The sequence below is a fragment of the Neophocaena asiaeorientalis genome, unplaced genomic scaffold (assembly GCF_003031525.2).
Source record: "Neophocaena asiaeorientalis asiaeorientalis breed wild unplaced genomic scaffold, Neophocaena_asiaeorientalis_V1.1 scaffold91, whole genome shotgun sequence".
Lineage (NCBI taxonomy): Eukaryota > Metazoa > Chordata > Mammalia > Artiodactyla > Phocoenidae > Neophocaena > Neophocaena asiaeorientalis.
In genome coordinates this window covers 11,355,704-11,372,237 of record NW_020173198.1, presented here as the reverse complement: position 1 = coordinate 11,372,237, position 16,534 = coordinate 11,355,704, and the positions used below count along the sequence as shown (strand labels likewise).

The window sequence follows — 16,534 nt, the reverse complement described above, 5'->3', positions numbered from 1 at the left end:
TGTGCTTTTTGAAAAGAAGATAACCATTTTCTCCCAAAAGAAAATATTAAGAACCCTAAAGAACAAGTAAGAGTGTGACCATATTTTCCCCACCAGGTGCCACAAGTCCATTTTCCTCTACTCATTGAAAGGAAATTTATATATAGTTAATTAGGCCCACTATTCCTAGTGTGAGCAGCGGAGAGTAAATGTGAAAACCAATATGACAAGTAGTCAAACTTCAAACTTGAAATATCTCTCTGCCTTCTAGTATCAGCTTTAAAAGTCCTAGATGGAAAGTACTGGTCACATATGGCTACTTAAATTTAAATTTTGAGTAATTTAAGTTCAATAAATATAAACTTACTGCAAAGCTACAGTAATCAAAACAGAGTGGTACTGACATAAAGACATAGAGACTAATGAAATAGAGAGCCGCCAAATAATCCCTTGAATATATGGTCAAATGATTTGCAACAAGGATGCCAAGACCATTCAGTGAGGGAAGGATACTCTTTTCAACAAATGGTGTTAAGAAAACTGAATATCCACATGCAAAAGAATGAAGTTAGAACCTTACCTAACACGGTATAAAAATTAATTCAAAATAAGTCAAACATCTAAATGTAAGAGCCAAAACTATAAGGGTTTTAGAAGAAAACATAGGGCAAAAAAGCTTCATGATGTTGGATTAGGCAATGATTTTTTGCTATGACACCAAAAGCATAGGCAACAAAAGAAAAAGCGATGAATGAATTACATCAAAATTAAAAACTTCTGTGCATCAAAGGACACTATCAGCAAGGTGAAGAGGCAACCCACAGAATGGGAAAAAAAACTTGCAAATCATGTATCTGATAAAGCGTAAATATCCATAATATATAAAGAACTCCTACCACTCAAAAACACAAAAACAAACAATCCAATTTAAAAAGGACTTAAACATTTCTCCAAAGAAGATATAAATGGCAAACAAGCTCATGAAAAGATGCTCAACATCACAAATGCAAATCAAAACCACAATGAGATATCATTTCACACCTATTAGGTAAGAAACTGGAACTTTGTGCACTGCTAGTGGGAATGTAAAATGGTACAGTCACTATGGAAAACAGTATGGTCCTTTAAAAAATTAAAAATAGTATTATCATATAATGCAGCAATTCCACTTCTGGGCATACACCCAAAATAATTGAAAGGAGAGGTTTGAATAGGTATTTGTACACCCATGTTCATAGCACCATAATTCACAATAGCCGAAAAGTGGAAACAACCCAAGCATCTATCATCAGATGAATGGATAAACAAAATGTCACGTATACCTACAATGGAATTTTATTCTGCCTTTAAATAGAGGGAAATTCTGACACATGCTACAAAGTAGATGAACCTGGAGGACATTTGCTAAGTGAAATAAGCCAGTCACAACAAGACAAACACTGTATGATTCCACTTATATGTGGTACCTAGAGTAGTCAAATTCTTCTTTTTTTTTTTTTTTTTTTTTTCTGCGGCACACGGGCCTCTCCCTGTTGTGGCCTCTCCCGTTGCGAAGCACAGGCTCCGGACGCGCAGGCTCAGCGGCCATGGCTCACGGGCCCAGCCGCTCCACGGCATGTGGGATCCTCCTGGCCCGGGGCACGAACCCGTGTCCCCTAGCATTGGCAGGTGGACTCTCAACCACTGCGCCACCAGGGAAGCCCCGAGTAGTCAAATTCTTGAACAGAAAGTAGAATGGTGGTTACCAGAGGCTGGGAAAGGAACTATTGGTAACTGTTGAATGGGTATGGACTTTCAGTTTGGGAAGATGATAAAGTCCTGGATGGTGGTGATGACTGCACAACAATGTGGATACACTTAGTGCCACTGAACTGCACACTTGAAAATGGTTAAAATGGTAAATTTTGTTACGTATCTTTCATGGCAATTTTTTAAAAATATGCTGATACCTATCTAGACTATCCTCCAGAAAATGAGTCATACACTCCTGGCACTAGTACAGAACATTACCAATCTTTTTACTCTTTGCCCATTTGATTGCTAGGGAAAAAAAATCATCCCAAATTATCGATTTAACAATCTTCAGGCCAGTGATTTAAAACAGGTAATCCTCATGAATTCTTAACGAACCAAGACGCTGGGAAAAAAAAAAAGTGGTGATAAGAAAGTCATGTTAATTCCGATTCTTCTTAATACTGCAAATGGAAATCTAGCCATGATTCTCTGATTTTCTGCATAAAATGTAAAGGCAAAAAAAAAATTATGGCGAGTACAGTACGGTCTTGTAATATAATTTTAATTTCCGGGCAAAGCTGTTTCCTGCAGATACAATAACAGCCACTCTGGAGGATCAAATACACACAACAGCCTCACCTTCTCGGTGTAAAGCCCTGGCTCAAGGTCCGTTCCTCCAAGAGTAAGGGGCGGGACCGGCAGTAGTACGCCTGCGCGGACCTCCCCGGCCCAAGAGTGGCCGCTCTAGGCAGCGGGGAGGGCGCGGGGTCGAGGGGGTTAGGGAACGAGTGCAGCCTCTCCTCTATGGTCGCGGGCCGGGGGCACTCTCCTCCGCAGTCAGGCCTAGATTACTTCCGGAAGTGCAGCAGTTATCTCTTCCTTTGCTTACGCTGTGTTCCAGGCGGGCGTCGATGGCCAGTTCGGCCCCGGGATGAGCGCGGCGGTAAGCAGCGGTTTGGAGGAGGATGGCCAAGGGGCGGCCCGGGCTCGATTTGGGGGCGGGGTGTGGACCGCGGATGTGTAGGACGGATTCCGAGGGGTGTACGGGCTTTCTCCTCCCAGGCCCCGGTCCTGAGCGGCCCCGGTCCTGAGCACCCGCGGTCCTGGCCTCGGGGAGTGGACTCCCGCTTGGCCAGCTTCTCCATCCCTTCCCGAGAGCCCACCTCGGAACGGCCGGTCTGTTGGCCTCACCTGTGTCCCCTCCAGGGTCAGAGTCCGAGCCTGTAGTTCCAGGATCTCCCTAGGGCGAGAGGGAGGGGACGTCGCTTCCACACACCTTGGAGGGAGATAGACGCCAGACTGGGCTTCAGGTCTGACTGGCCGGGCACGTTCCGGCCCCAAAGCTGAACGATTGCTCTAGTTTTAAAAGAGGGTAACGGACGCACAGAAAGGGTAAAGTGAAATCCCGGAGTCGCAGTCGCAGCTCTTGTGATTCTGAGTTCACGGCTCAGAAATGTGGACTTATGCAAAAGGGAGTTTTCTTTAAAAAAAAAAGGCAAAAGAGAGGACGTGTCAAGCTGGGGATCTTTGGCGGGCAGAAGGCGGCCCTCCAACTTTGGTGGGGAGGAGGAAGAGCCAGGTGCTGTCATGCTCTGAACAGTCCCCGTTGAGTCCTCCCCACCGAAGCCCGTTGGTCGGTCCTTTGTAGGTGGTCTTGATGTCACTCTCTGAAACGTCAATAAAAAGGAGTTTTGCTGTCTTCCCTGGACGCACCCCAGAGCTGACGCAGAGTGCACGTGTGGGTTGGGTTGTTTTCTTTGTTTTTGTCACAGCTATTTTGTAAACAAGCCAGCCTAGGGATATACAAACCCATATCTCCATAAACTTGATGGAAAAATTGTGCTTCTCCAGGGCAGTTCTATCTTTTTTTTTTTAAGCTCCAGTATTTGGCACTGGTACTACCTACATAGCTGGCACTAAATAAATACCACTATTAATAATTCTATTAGTAATACCAATCACTCATACAGCAGACTTTTTGGATATCTATAGATAGGATTTGTCATTTAAGCCTCCTTCAAAGTAGGTGTTATTATCCTGAACTTATAAATGGGAAATAGGAGGCTCAGAGCAGATAAATGTGATCTGGTTTGGAACCCAGGTCTGTCTAACCTTTAAGACCATACTGTTTCAGCCTCTCCAGGGAAATCATAGTCTAGGAGATAAGAAAACATGCACAAATAAAAGTTACACTAGTGCTCAGAGGCAGGAAGGATTAATTTGGGTTATGAGGGGAGTTAGTTATTAAAGATTTTCCAGTGACAGTTGAATTGGGTCTTGTCAGTTGGACACTTTTGACCCAGAGATGGTGTGGTGCTGTGTTACAGATGGAGGGAACAGGGTGATATGAAAAAATGCCCAAGGAGCAGGAATTAATAGGTGGGACTATAGTATAATGTGTGAGTAGGTGAAGAGTAGGAGGTAATCAGGATAATAGTAATATCTAACACTTATTTTGCACTTACTATGTGCCAGGCACTATTCTTAGTGCTGTGCATGCATTAATGCATTTAATCCTGCCAACAACCCTATCAGGCAGGTCCTATTCATATCCCCATTTTACAGATGAAGAATCTGAGGCACAGAGAGGTTAAGTGACTTGCCTGAGGTCACACAACTAATAATTGCAGGCTTTGGGATTTGAGTTCAGTCATTCTGGCCCCAGAGTTTGTGCTCTTAGTTTAAAAGTTATGTTGATTGCAGGGGGGCCATAAAGATTCTTAAATGACAAGCTTATGACCATGGGTTTTATAGTCTTAGAGTTGGGAAGGTTTTGAGCAAAGGAAGGACTTGATCAGAATTTTACTCCAGGAGGATGATTCAGACAGTGGCGAGAGGAGGGACTAGAGAGAAGAGGAAATGAGATTGGAAGTGTTATTTAAACTTGTTTTTGTTAATATCTCACCTGTACCTTGTGTGACACATATACTTAGGCATCTCAGTGTTTATTGGTATGTAACAGCTCTCTAGTTCCCAAACATCCATGTACCTAAGAATATTCTAAGGGGCTTGTTTAAAATGAACATTCTTGGGCCTCTCTGCCGAATATCTTTGAGTTCACCAAACTTCCCATGTGATTCTGACGGAAGTTCTAAGAAACTTCTGTGAAAGAAGTCAAAGATCTGTGGATTTGATTTTCAGCTACAAATATCTAGAACTCAGCTTTGTGCCAGTAGCTCTCAGGTACAATGGTAGAATTCTCTGGCTTGGTTCCTGACCTTCAGGAGCTCAGAATTTGGTCAGAGAGGCAAAGACTACTCAACCATCAGTGTGCAAGTCCTGAAAAGGATTCGTTAGTTTAGAATGTGTGAATCGTAACGGAATAGTTTAAAAACAGATAGCTAAGGTATGGGTTACTGGTAACTACCAGTAGTTTTTGATCACTTTCTGAGTCATTAGGCATCTCCAGTGTTACATACAAGATAGGTTGTTGAATATATGCCACAGAGCAGACACGAAAGAGGAGAGACCAGGACACACTTCCCTGTGTGCACTTATCTTGCCCACCACCACTCACAGGCAGTAAATCACAGGGTCTCAAATTGCAGGCAGCTCAGTGTCCAGTGAGCTCGCTAGCTGCCTTTGCCCTAGTGATTTCTGACCCTGTCTAGAAAGAAAATCTGTCTATTTGGAGTTGGAAAAACACAAAGTTTTATGCAGGAAGAGCCTGGAAATGCTTCTCTTATGTTAATGAAAGCCAGTTTCCGCCACCTCCAAGAAGTACATACCATGTTCTGTTTTATTTGCTGTTTCTGACCTTTGCCTTGCTTAGATTTGGACACATTTCTTTTTATCTCATAATCACTAGAAATGGGTGGTCCCTCTTTGGACATTTGATAATGTCTGTAGCATTCTGCTAGTGTTTATAGTGGTGTCCCCGGGGTGGACTGGGGAGGGTGCCAGAAATTGGGATTCACCCAAGCACCCTCACCCCTATTTCTCTTATGAATATTTCTGCTTATTTATCTCATATGAGGAACAGCATGCTCACCCTAACAGCCACAAGCTGGAGTTCACATGTTCCAAAATGCAGTGATGTCAGATTCTAGTTTGGATTTCTCAGCTTCGCAGTGGCCCCTCTGTGATGTGGCCTAGACCAACATAGTGTTACGAGGACAGGCTTTATGTCAGACCATCATTTAAAATGTGGCTGTGAATTTCCTGGTGGTCCAGGGGTTAAGACCCCACGCTTCCACTGCAGGGGTCATGGGTCCGATCCCTGGTTGGGGATCCCGCATGCTGCGCAGCATGGCCAAAAAAAAAAGAAAAGAAAAAATTGTGTTGTTGTTGTTTAAAAAAACAAACAAAACCTGGCTCTGTTCTATACTAATTAGGTCTCCATTTTCTCATCAGTAAAATGGAGATAGTAATAATTATGCCATAAGATTGTTGTGCCTCTCACATTACATAAGGGCTCAGTAAATATCAGCAATTGTAATTATTCTCTGTTGTCGGGTAATATGTAATGAGAAGAAATAACCTAACTAGAGACCCATCTAAAGCCAAAATCTTTTCATTCTTTTTTTTTTTTTTTTTGCGGTACGCAGGCCTCTCACTGTTGTGGCCTCTCCCGTTGCGGAGCACAGGCTCCGGACGCGCAGGCTCAGCGGCCATGGCTCACGGGCCTAGCCTCTCCTCAGCATGTGGGATCTTCCCGGACCGGGGCATGAACCCGTGTCCCCTGCATCGGCAGGCGGACTCTCAACCACTGCGCCACCAGGGAAGCCCAAATCTTTTTATTCTTGCAGTGAACATCTCTGGGAAGAAGTGATTGAGATCGTATTTTTCAGGCCGGAATCCCAGTAAATTAGCTCTTCAAAGGATTATTCCTAAAACTTTAGGTATGTATTATAGTCACAATCAGTGTTTTGTTGAGTGAAGAGGTAGAACCATAATTATATAACACTGAACCAAACAGCTTGATAATTACACTTTCTAAAGAGGTAACAGTCTTCAGAAGCTAAGGTATAAAAATTCTTAAACTCAGAATTAATGCAATCTTCTTTGATAAACTCAATAAAAATTATTATATTAATTTTCTTAAATGTGAGTTGAGTGATTAAACAATGAAATAGGTTACAGCAGTGCCCCTGCCTCCTCCTGGAGAATAACCCTCTGGATAAATCCACAGAGAAGCACTTGACCAACAACTTTCCTTCCAGGGACAAAATAGCCAAATTCATTCTAGGGTCTTCAGTTACATAGAATTATTGGGACAGTATATGTGTCCCAGCCCTTTTTTTTTTTCCCATGGATTTTCAGATAACTATACCATGTCAGTTAGGTATTTCTTTGGGAGAACATACATAGGGTCATGGTGATAGATATCTTGTGATAATTGTTTCCTATCAGTTGTGCCAACAGACCTAACCCGTGAACATTCTAGAAAAAGTCAGCTGTACAGTTTGTTCATATGTGCATATTCATGTCATATTTCACATGTTAATGCTTTCTCAGATTTTATGCCATTTCTTGACATTGCCACTTTAGAGATGGTGTGCTCCTCTGGAAGTGATATCTCTCCAGGTGTTTTAAAAGTTACATCGTCGGGAATTCCCTGGTGGTCCAGTGGTGAGGACTCCACGCTTCCACTGCAGGGGGCACAGGTTCAATCCCTGGTCGGGGAACTAAGATCCCACATGCTGTGTGGCGCAGCCAAAAAAATAAAAGTGTCCATGTCTCTTGCAATAAAAGCAAATGGTCATTTCAGTAAATAAATAGATAAATGTTATATGGTAGAGGAAGTTGTTGGTTATGTGGCATGGGCATGAGAACCACCCACTTAGGGATTCCTTACTTGTATGGATTGGGAAATGTCACCCACTGGAACATGCTGTGGAAGAAGGGACCACGTTTATCGAGCACTTCCTGTGTGCTGTGCTCTTAATGCTCAGGACAGTCCTGTGAGATCAGGAGCAGTAACCCCATTGCTTATATATGCTGGTGTGAGCCTTGGAGAGAATGAATAACTTGCCTGTGATCTCACAGCTCGTAGTGAAGCTGGGAATCAGAACCTGTCTTCTGATTTTAAAACTGAGATGCATTACACTGTCTCTCAGAACCAGGAAGTAAGTAATACGTCCAAAAAATTAAAATAAGTGTTTTAAAGGCCTCTACTAAAATATTTGATAAATAGGAAACCCCCAGACTCTCACTTATTTTGAGCTAGGTCTGTGAGAATATGATGAGAATAAAGCTGACTTAGAATTTTTAGACTTGGCCCCTGCCCTCAGGTTCATCCACAGCCTTTCACACACACAATCTACTGAGCCTCTGACGCTAAAGCAGAATAGAAGCGGTAATGTAGAAAATTGTGTGGGAAACCTCATAAGCAATCACTTTCTCAGCAATAAGTAAGCTGATAGAACTCCAGAAGCTTTCTAACCTAAGGCCAGTTAACCTAGAAATGTCAAACACTCATCGGTAGACCCTGAAGGCATTACCTTATGGAACAGGTTGTGAAAACACAGATATCCACAGGGGTCAGGCAGCTAGTGGAAATGAGGAAACCAGCTGGGTGAGGACTGCAGCAAACTGGAGCCAGCTGGCCCTGTGTGAAGGGGGCAGCTGCTCAGATACTCAGCTTCAGCTGATTCTTGTCACACAAAAGGAGAGCCCAGTGTTGCCAGATCTTCTGATTTTCAGAAGCAGCCAGGAATCTGGGTTTTTATGTGAAATGAGATTTTTTTAAATCCTGGCACCAAATTCAATAGAAAAGAGAAGAAGGAAGAGGAGGAAAGAAAGAGAGAGCAAGGGGGAGGGGGAGAAAGAGAAACACCACATGAAGAAAAAGACGAGATGTCGCCACTGAGCAGTGGCTACCACTGTTGAGACTGACAGGTCGCAGAGGATGGCAGCTCTTGACAGTAATGCAGCCACACTGTGAAAAGTCTCACCTGGGCTCATTATAGGCACTCTAGGAAGCCAGGGCAGTGGGTACTTTAAGAAAGCCCTTATCCCACTGGATAAACAATGATTCTTAACCTAATTTGGGTCTTGGTCCCCTTTGAGATCAGATAAAAACTATAGATTTCCTTCAGGAAAACACTCGTGTGCACAAACACAGCTTGGCAAGTGATTTCAGAGTGTGCCCTGACACCCTGAAGTGCCAATCCAGACATCGGTTGAAGACACAACTTCAGCTTTCAGAAACTGCAGCTCTTCAGAGTGACTCAGTCCAGTGGTCTCGCTGTGCTCTTCAATTATGTGGTGTTCCAGCCATCATTTTATTTTATTTTTAAATTTATTTATTTATATTTGGGCTGCATTGGGTCTTTGTTTCTGTGTGCGGGCTTTCTCTAGTTGCAGCGAGCGGGGACTACTCTTCGTTGCGGTGCGCGGGCTTCTCATTGCGGTGGCTTCTCATTGCGGAGCACGAGCTCTAGGCACGCGGGCTCAGTAGTTGTGGCTTGCGGGCTCTAGAGTACAGGCTCAGTAATTGTGGCGCACGAGCTTAGTTGCTCCGCGGCCATGTGAGATCTTTCTGGACCAGGGATTGAACGTGTGTCCCCTGCATTGTCAGGCAGATTCTTAACTACTGCGCCACCAGGGAAGCCCTCATGTGGTGTTTAAGCACAAACCAAAGTGTCTCCATGTGAACAGGGCACTGGGAGTGGGAATGGAATGATTCTTCTCGCCCCTGTCCTAACCACGTCCCCCGAGTCTTCTCTGAGGCTCTGCGACGAGGTGGAAAGAGCAGTAGGCTGCGGGCGTATTCTAACACGTGCTTCCTTGTGAAGGAACTCAGCCAGCGAACCAGCTCCAACCTGCCGGTGTGTGTGCCAAGTTTGTAGAGAACAGTTATAAACATCCTCAAAGGAACATTGGGCCTTCTCAAAGAAGCCTTTAACCATTGCCAGTGCAGGAGGGTGTGTTTATCCAAGTCAGAAGGCCACAACTTGGAACTCTAGTATCTGAGCTAGTTTTTTATCACGTTAAGAGGCACTTTCGTCCTCTAAAAGTACTGCTTTCTTTAATGGAAAGAACCCAAATACTTACAGACAGAAGTAGCAGAAGAGATCAGCTGAATTCAGTTAAGTGGTGCATTCTTTCTCTGTTAACTTCCAGTTTTTGAATTTAGGGTAAAATGAAACGAGCAAGATTGCTAAGACGTAATCAAAGTCCATGCAGTTTCTAGATTGTCAAAGACAATTAAAAAACAGAGTTAGTGGCCACCTCAGCTTTTCAAAACATGACTTTTTTTTTAAAAAAGAGATCCTTAATGTTTTGTTCCCTCTGCATTTTTTTTTAAGTATTTATTTATTTATGTGGCATGCAGGGTCTTTCGTTGTGGCACGCAGGCTTCTCTCTAGTTGTGGCACGCGGGCCCTAGAGTTCACGGGCTCAGTAGTTGCGGCTCGCAGGCTTAGTTGCTCCACGGCAGGTGGGATCTTAGTTCCCCAACCAGGGATCGAACCTGCGTCCCCTGCATTGAAAGGCGATTCTTAACCACTGGACCACCAGGGAAGTCCCAAAACATGACTTATAAAATACACTTCTGATATCTGTGTGTGATTTGTTTTCTCTCATGAGAAATAAACTTTCAGATCTGGTAAACTAAGAATTATTAGTGCATTCTAGTTTTAAAAGGTTAATTTGTGAGAAATTAATTTCCATGTATGTTGTCATTTCAAATGACTCCGAGATCCATACACTTGGCCTCCCCCTTAACTCCCAGCTCCAGTTTCAGATCTCCACCTGCTCACTAGACAGTTCTACCTGGAGATCTGGTCATCACTGCAAACTCGACTCTTCCGAAATTCAACTTACTTCTCTTAAAGCTGGGCTCCGTTTGTTTACAGTGACTCATTTCTATCAGCAGAACTGTTCTTCTTCTCCAGTTCTAGAACCTAGACAACATCTTTGATCATTCTGCTCTCTAATCACCAAAGCCCGTAAAGGATTTTTGTAACATCTCTTGGATAGATTGATCCCTTTCTTTGCATTTTCATGTTTGCCACCTTAGTCTCAGAAGTGACAGCACCTCACTTCTACCTTGTCCCAGCTCAGCCCGCCTTCCTGATGAGATTTATCATCCTCAAGGACAGTTTTGCTGATCTCAATGCCTCTGAAACCTTTATGTGCTCCCATCTGCCCACCTCTCATTAACCAGTCATGCAAGACCCTGTATCAGACCTGTATCTCCAGGTATATCACTCACTGCTCCCCAGGAAACACCAAGAACAGCGCCCAATTCAAGCCTATCTCTTCTAACCCCTGTTAGAAGAGAGGCCGCCGCTGGGCCCCCCACCCTGCCCACCGTGGCCGCGCCCCGCACTCTGGCAGCAGGGGCGCCCGCGCCCAGGAAGGCCACCCTCACACACCCAGGGAAGGCGATCCTGGCAGGCGACACGGAAATCTGCATCACCTTCCCCACCGGGCACGTGAAGACGCAGCTGCAGCTGGACGAGCGCTTGCACCCGCCGCGCTACGAGGGCATCGGGGACTGTGTGCGGCGGATGGTCCACAACCATGGCGTACCAGGCCTGTACCGCGGCCTCATCTCCCTGCTCTACGGCTCCATCCCAAAGGCGGCCGTCCAGTTCAGGATGTTCAAGTTTCTCAGCAACCACATGCGGGACGCCCAGGGACGGCTAGACAGCACACGCGGGCTGCTGTGCGGCCTGGGCGCCGGTGTGGCAGATGCCATGGTGGTCGTGTGCCCCATGGAGACCATCAAGGTGAAGTTAATCCATGACCAGACCTCCCCCAGCCCCAAATACAGAGGATTCTTCCACGGGGTCAGGGAGATCGTTTGGGAACAAGGGCTGGAAGGGACTTACCAGGGCCTCGTGGCCACTGTGCTGAAGCAGGGATCCAACCAGGCCATTCTCTTCTTCGTCGTGACCTCCTTGCGCAACTGGTACCAAGGGGACAACCCCAACAAGCCCCTATGAACCCTTCTGATCACTGGTGTGTTTGGCGCCATCACAGGCACAGCCAGTGTCCGTGGTAACACTCCTCTGGACGTGATCAAGACCTGGATGCAGGGCCTGGAGGCGCACAAGTACTGCACAACGTGGGACCACGGCCTGCAGATCCTGAGGAACGAGGGCCCCAAGGCGTTCTACAAGGGCACCGTCCCCCGCCTGGGCCGGGTGTGCCTGGACGTGGCCATCGTGTTTGTCATCTACGACGAGGTGGTGAAGCTGCTTAACAAAGTGTGGAAGACGGACTGAGCCCCAGGGTCTGCACATGGGCTGCCCCCAGCACCCCCTTCTCGCGATTCCAGTGCAGTCATGCCAAAAGGCCCCCTTCCCCTGTCCCTCGCAGTTCATGGCCCAGGGCTATCCCCTGTGGCCATCGAGTCCATGTGTCCCCTGTGGTCTGTATGACATCACCATGGTGTCCATGTGTCCAGCTGAGACCGGGTGTTCCTCTGGCCTGTGAATCTGTGCCCACTTGTCCACGTGCTTACTCGTGTTCCTGTGTTTCATATTTCGTGTCCCGTGACCCTGTGCCCCACTTCCCGGGGTGCCCATGTGGCCTGGGTCATGGCCCCGTACCCATGGCCTGGTCCCAGCCTGGTGCCTTCCACCCTGGGTGCAGGGTCATCGCCCCGGCCTACCACAGCTGCCTCCGGGCCTCAACCTGGCCTCACTGCATTATAGGGGCTGCCTATCCCCCTGCGTCTCCCACCACTGGCCTTAACCAGCCCTTGGGCCCTCCCTCTGACCCGGACAGGGTGGCACCTGCCACTCTCAGGACCACCCTTCCAAAGCAGAATAAACCGGATCCTGTTGCAGCCTCCTGTCCCTGTGTCAGCCCGTCTGTGGGTGGGCAGTGGTGGTCACGCCTCTGCCGAGGGCAGGCCCACTCCTCACCCGAGGACACTGTCGGGGCCAGGCAGGCTGGTGGACAAGCGAGCTGCGGCCACAGTGTCAGCCCTCTGGGAGGCCTGGCACCAGGCCAAGGAACATCTGGCCTCCATCCAGGCCTTGCCTGTGGCCTGGAGGCAAGATCCTGCAGGGTCAGCTGGAGGGTGTGTCCTTGGGGGTCACCTGGTAGGCAACATTGAGGGGGCAGAGGAGAACTGGTTGGGCCTGGAGACAGTGCTCTCGGCCTCTTGTCTGCCCTGCAGCCTGTGGCCCAGCCCAGCTTACTCCCTAATGGTTTCCCTGTGAAATGGTCTGCTTGAGGGGCACTGCTTTGGGGTGACCAATTTCTGGTCTCCTGAGACTCTGAGCAAGAGGCCAACACTGAATCAAGATGTGCTCATGAATGTATGTAAAGTGCCTGCCAGTGCCCAGCTCCCCAGAGATGGTCAGTAGCTAGCAATGGTCCAATTATTATTTCCTGGGATAATACTGTCCACATGGTAGTTGTTTAATCCATAGTAGCCAAATAAAGGAACTACTTTATCAAAATGATGATTCCTTTTTCTAAAAACCTATACATATAAGATCTCCTACTTCCTTAGTAATTTGAAGAGGCTGCCCAAAGGAAAGCAGTTAGAAAATGTTTAAATGTTCCTAAACATACAAATAATGAGCAAATATGATTGCTTTTTATAATTTTCTCTATATTTTTGCAGTTATCGTAACATCATTTTCATTAAGAACAGCTTGGTGAATACAGAAAACCAAAACCAAGAAAATCACGAGCCTCCCCCACCCAACCAACTACTAATACTTCATTGTATTTTCTTCTAGTCTTTGTTTATAGATTTGCTTGTTTAAAATATAGTGTTATCATGCTCTATATAAAATTTGTGCCCTGTAAAAGGTGATAAAATTCCCTGAAAATCAGGGAAATTACTACCATTTATGGTCTACTTACCGTATGCCAGACACTTTACTTGCATTCTCTTACTTAACTCTCAAAACCTCCCAATGGGGTAAATACTATTACCATCCCTATTTATATATGAGAAACCTGAGACTCAAAGAAATCCAGAGCGCAAAGCTAGTAAATGGCAGAGCTGGGGTAAGAATGCAGGCAGCCCAGCCCTGGGACCTGTGTTCTTAACCACTGCCTGCAAAGAGCCCTTCTCTGCGTGACCAGTGTGGGTGATCGAGAGCAATTTACCTTCTTGCCTGTAACAACAGTGAGATTGAGAAACTCTTCCCCACCAGTGCCTACGCCATGCTAATTCCAGTAACAATCTGAATAATCATTTCTTTAGCCCCTGTTTACACCACCCACCACCCTAGTTCACTATCTCTAACTCTCACAAGAAGCTTTGAAGGTTTGTGTACTGTAAGCACCATTCCACAGCTGAGGAAACAAGACTGAGAGCCCAGGTAACTTAGGCACCATCCCGGAGATGGAGAGTTGAGCTTCTAACTCCATGGCACCATCATACTGCTTCTCAATTAAAAACTCCCTTAAGACCCAGATAAGGATGAGAAGAGAATGGTCCTTAGCCATTTGCATATTAGTGACATTAGTGTGTTTCTGTGGCACCAAACTGGTGGGATCCAGAAGGCAGGATGTGCATGTTTCGGTTGATTTGGGGTGTGTGGGGGGGGGTTGGATATTAAGCCCCAGGCAAGTGGACCTGGCACAGGGCACCTCAGAGAACCAGGCCTCACTGTCTTCTAGGTGCTGTTCCTGTGGAAGCCTCTGAAATCAGGTGTCAAAAGAGTTAATTACCTAAGGGGAAGGCAGATTTGTTTGGATAAACTGTTATTTATATGAAGTACATCTGTTGTTGCCGACTCCAGACATTTTCATGGGCCAAGAAGCTGGCTTATTTAAAATTTTGTACCTTGAAAGGACTTTAGAAATTTCATTGAGAAAACTGAGGCCAGAGAAATTACATGTTCAAAGGAAGTTAGCAGAATGGAAGGATCTAGAATTCTCCAGCCTCCCCCATCCAGGTCCATTGAACTTTCCACTATACTATTTTGCTTTACCTAATTTTTTTTTTTTTTTTTTTTTTGCGGTACGCAGGCCTCTCACTGTTGTGGCCTCTCCCGTTGCGGAGCACAGGCTCCGGACACACAGGCTCAGCAGCCATGGCCCACGGGCCCAGCCACTGCACGGCACGTGGGATCTTCCCGGACTGGGGCACGAACCCGCGTCCCCTGCATTGGCAGGCGGACTCTCAACCACTGTGCCACCAGGGAAGCCCTTTACCTAATTTTTGAAACTATGACAATAGGTCAGAAAAATTTAGTGATGTTTATGTGGTTTATGGAATGTAAATTTTTAGAAACCAAATTTGTCCCATTTAAAAATCAGAGCTTTAATATCAATAGAATGACTGTAATCTCAAACACCTACTATATTATCTTTCCTATCTCCGTTATTGTCTTTTTTTTCTAGATTTCACGATGCTTTGCAGCAGTTTTCTGAGTCTGGAATTTTCTATGTCTGTGGATCCCAGAATTTGCTAAGAGATGGAAGAGTCTCCGCAGAATGGTCTGAACATGACAAGCCCTGAGGAAGAGGACCCTCTCCAGAGCAGCAGCCCTCGGATTTCTGTTAGGGAATTTTCCTGCCACTGCTGTTACGACATCCTGGTTAACCCAACCACCTTGAACTGTGGGCACAGCTTCTGCCGGCACTGCCTGGCTCTGTGGTGGGCCTCTTCGAAGAAAACAGAGTGTCCAGAATGCAGAGAAAAATGGGAAGGTTTCCCCAAAGTCAATATTCTCCTCAGGTAATGCTCAGCCCACGTGGGTAGCTCATTGGGCCTGTACAGTGTGGTTTCTCTTACTGGGAGCAGCCACATCTGGAAAGGCCAGAGAGGTGGAGCCCACTGCCTCAGGGGTCATTCTGGATCTGCTGGCATGTGAGTCAGGGAGCTCAGGGACCTGGAAGTCCCGATGCCCTTCCTCACAGGTGACCGTGATTTGTTTGTTTTTTATAAATGAGGGAAAGAAAGAAACGCTGGTTATCAGACCATTGTCTGTAACCCTTTGTACGTAATACTTCTTATTGATGTGTATTCACTGAGAACACCCTAGGTCTCACAGAGAAGATGGTCTAACTGTATGATTCTCGAAAACTGGTTTGATGCTGGTTTTCATAATCTTTGACTAAACTCTGTTGCATTTATCACATTAATAGAGTTTCTCATGCATGGCATCACACAACAGTTGTTAAGACCTTCAGATAGCAGGTTTATTTCTGCTTCCATTCATAATGTTCATCATGTCCCTGTGAGGTCTTTGAGGCTAAAATCCTTTTCTCTTGCCTTCTTGTTATCAACAGAGTACCAGGAAGTTCCATGAAAACATTAACCCAGCATTCTCTTTTTCACAGGAGATGTATTTACACCACTTTGCTCTGACCTTTCAGCCTTGGTTTACCTGCGGGTTAACCTTAAATTGAAGAAGGGTTCTCTGATTGTGTATAATCGAAAATGAAGAGCCTCCTGTATGACCTGAGGGTTGGTCTCACTCTCACTACTGAACTGCACCTTTTTTCTGAGTTAATTTTTAATAACATAAGCAGTACATATATAGTCATTTACATTCTTTTTAAAAAGTCAGAACATTGTTGATAAAGACCCCTTCAACCCCTCCTCCCCCATCTTACAATTCTTCCTTCCTTTTTCTCAGAATAATTTCAGTTATGACTTAGTTGTCATCTTTCAGATTTTTAAAAATACTTTTATACATTTATGTGCCAATAGGAAATGCAAATATTTCCTCACATCAGTGGTGTACTGTGTTTCTGCAGTTTACTATTTCATTCAACAATGTGGATAAATTTATTCATCTTGATACACAGTGATATCCAGTAAATTCATTTTTAAAACTATGTATGTTTCCACTGTATGAATATGCTATGTTTTATTTAGCTGTTGCCCTAACAGTGGACATATAGGTGTTTCTGATTTGTTGCTGCTACCAACAGGGCCATAACCAAT

General features: G+C 45.5%; 1 protein-coding gene and 1 pseudogene across 2 annotated transcripts in view; both read left to right on the top strand.

Annotated features, from left to right (window-relative positions):
* Positions 1 to 2,431: 2,431 nt before the first annotated feature.
* The window catches only part of BFAR (bifunctional apoptosis regulator), a 28,680-nt gene continuing 14,577 nt past the window's right edge, over positions 2,432 to 16,534 (top strand). The window contains exons 1-2 of one of the 2 annotated variants that reach the window (XM_024744541.1): positions 2,432 to 2,656; positions 14,983 to 15,319. In XM_024744541.1, coding sequence (XP_024600309.1) covers positions 15,057 to 15,319 — 263 coding nt within the window. In that variant the 5' untranslated portion in view covers positions 2,432 to 2,656; positions 14,983 to 15,056. Of the gene's footprint in view, positions 2,657 to 6,413; positions 6,555 to 14,982; positions 15,320 to 16,534 lie in introns of those variants that run through there. The other variant, XM_024744542.1, reaches the window with a different exon arrangement.
* Positions 10,828 to 11,891, top strand: LOC112399285 (tricarboxylate transport protein, mitochondrial pseudogene; annotated as a pseudogene).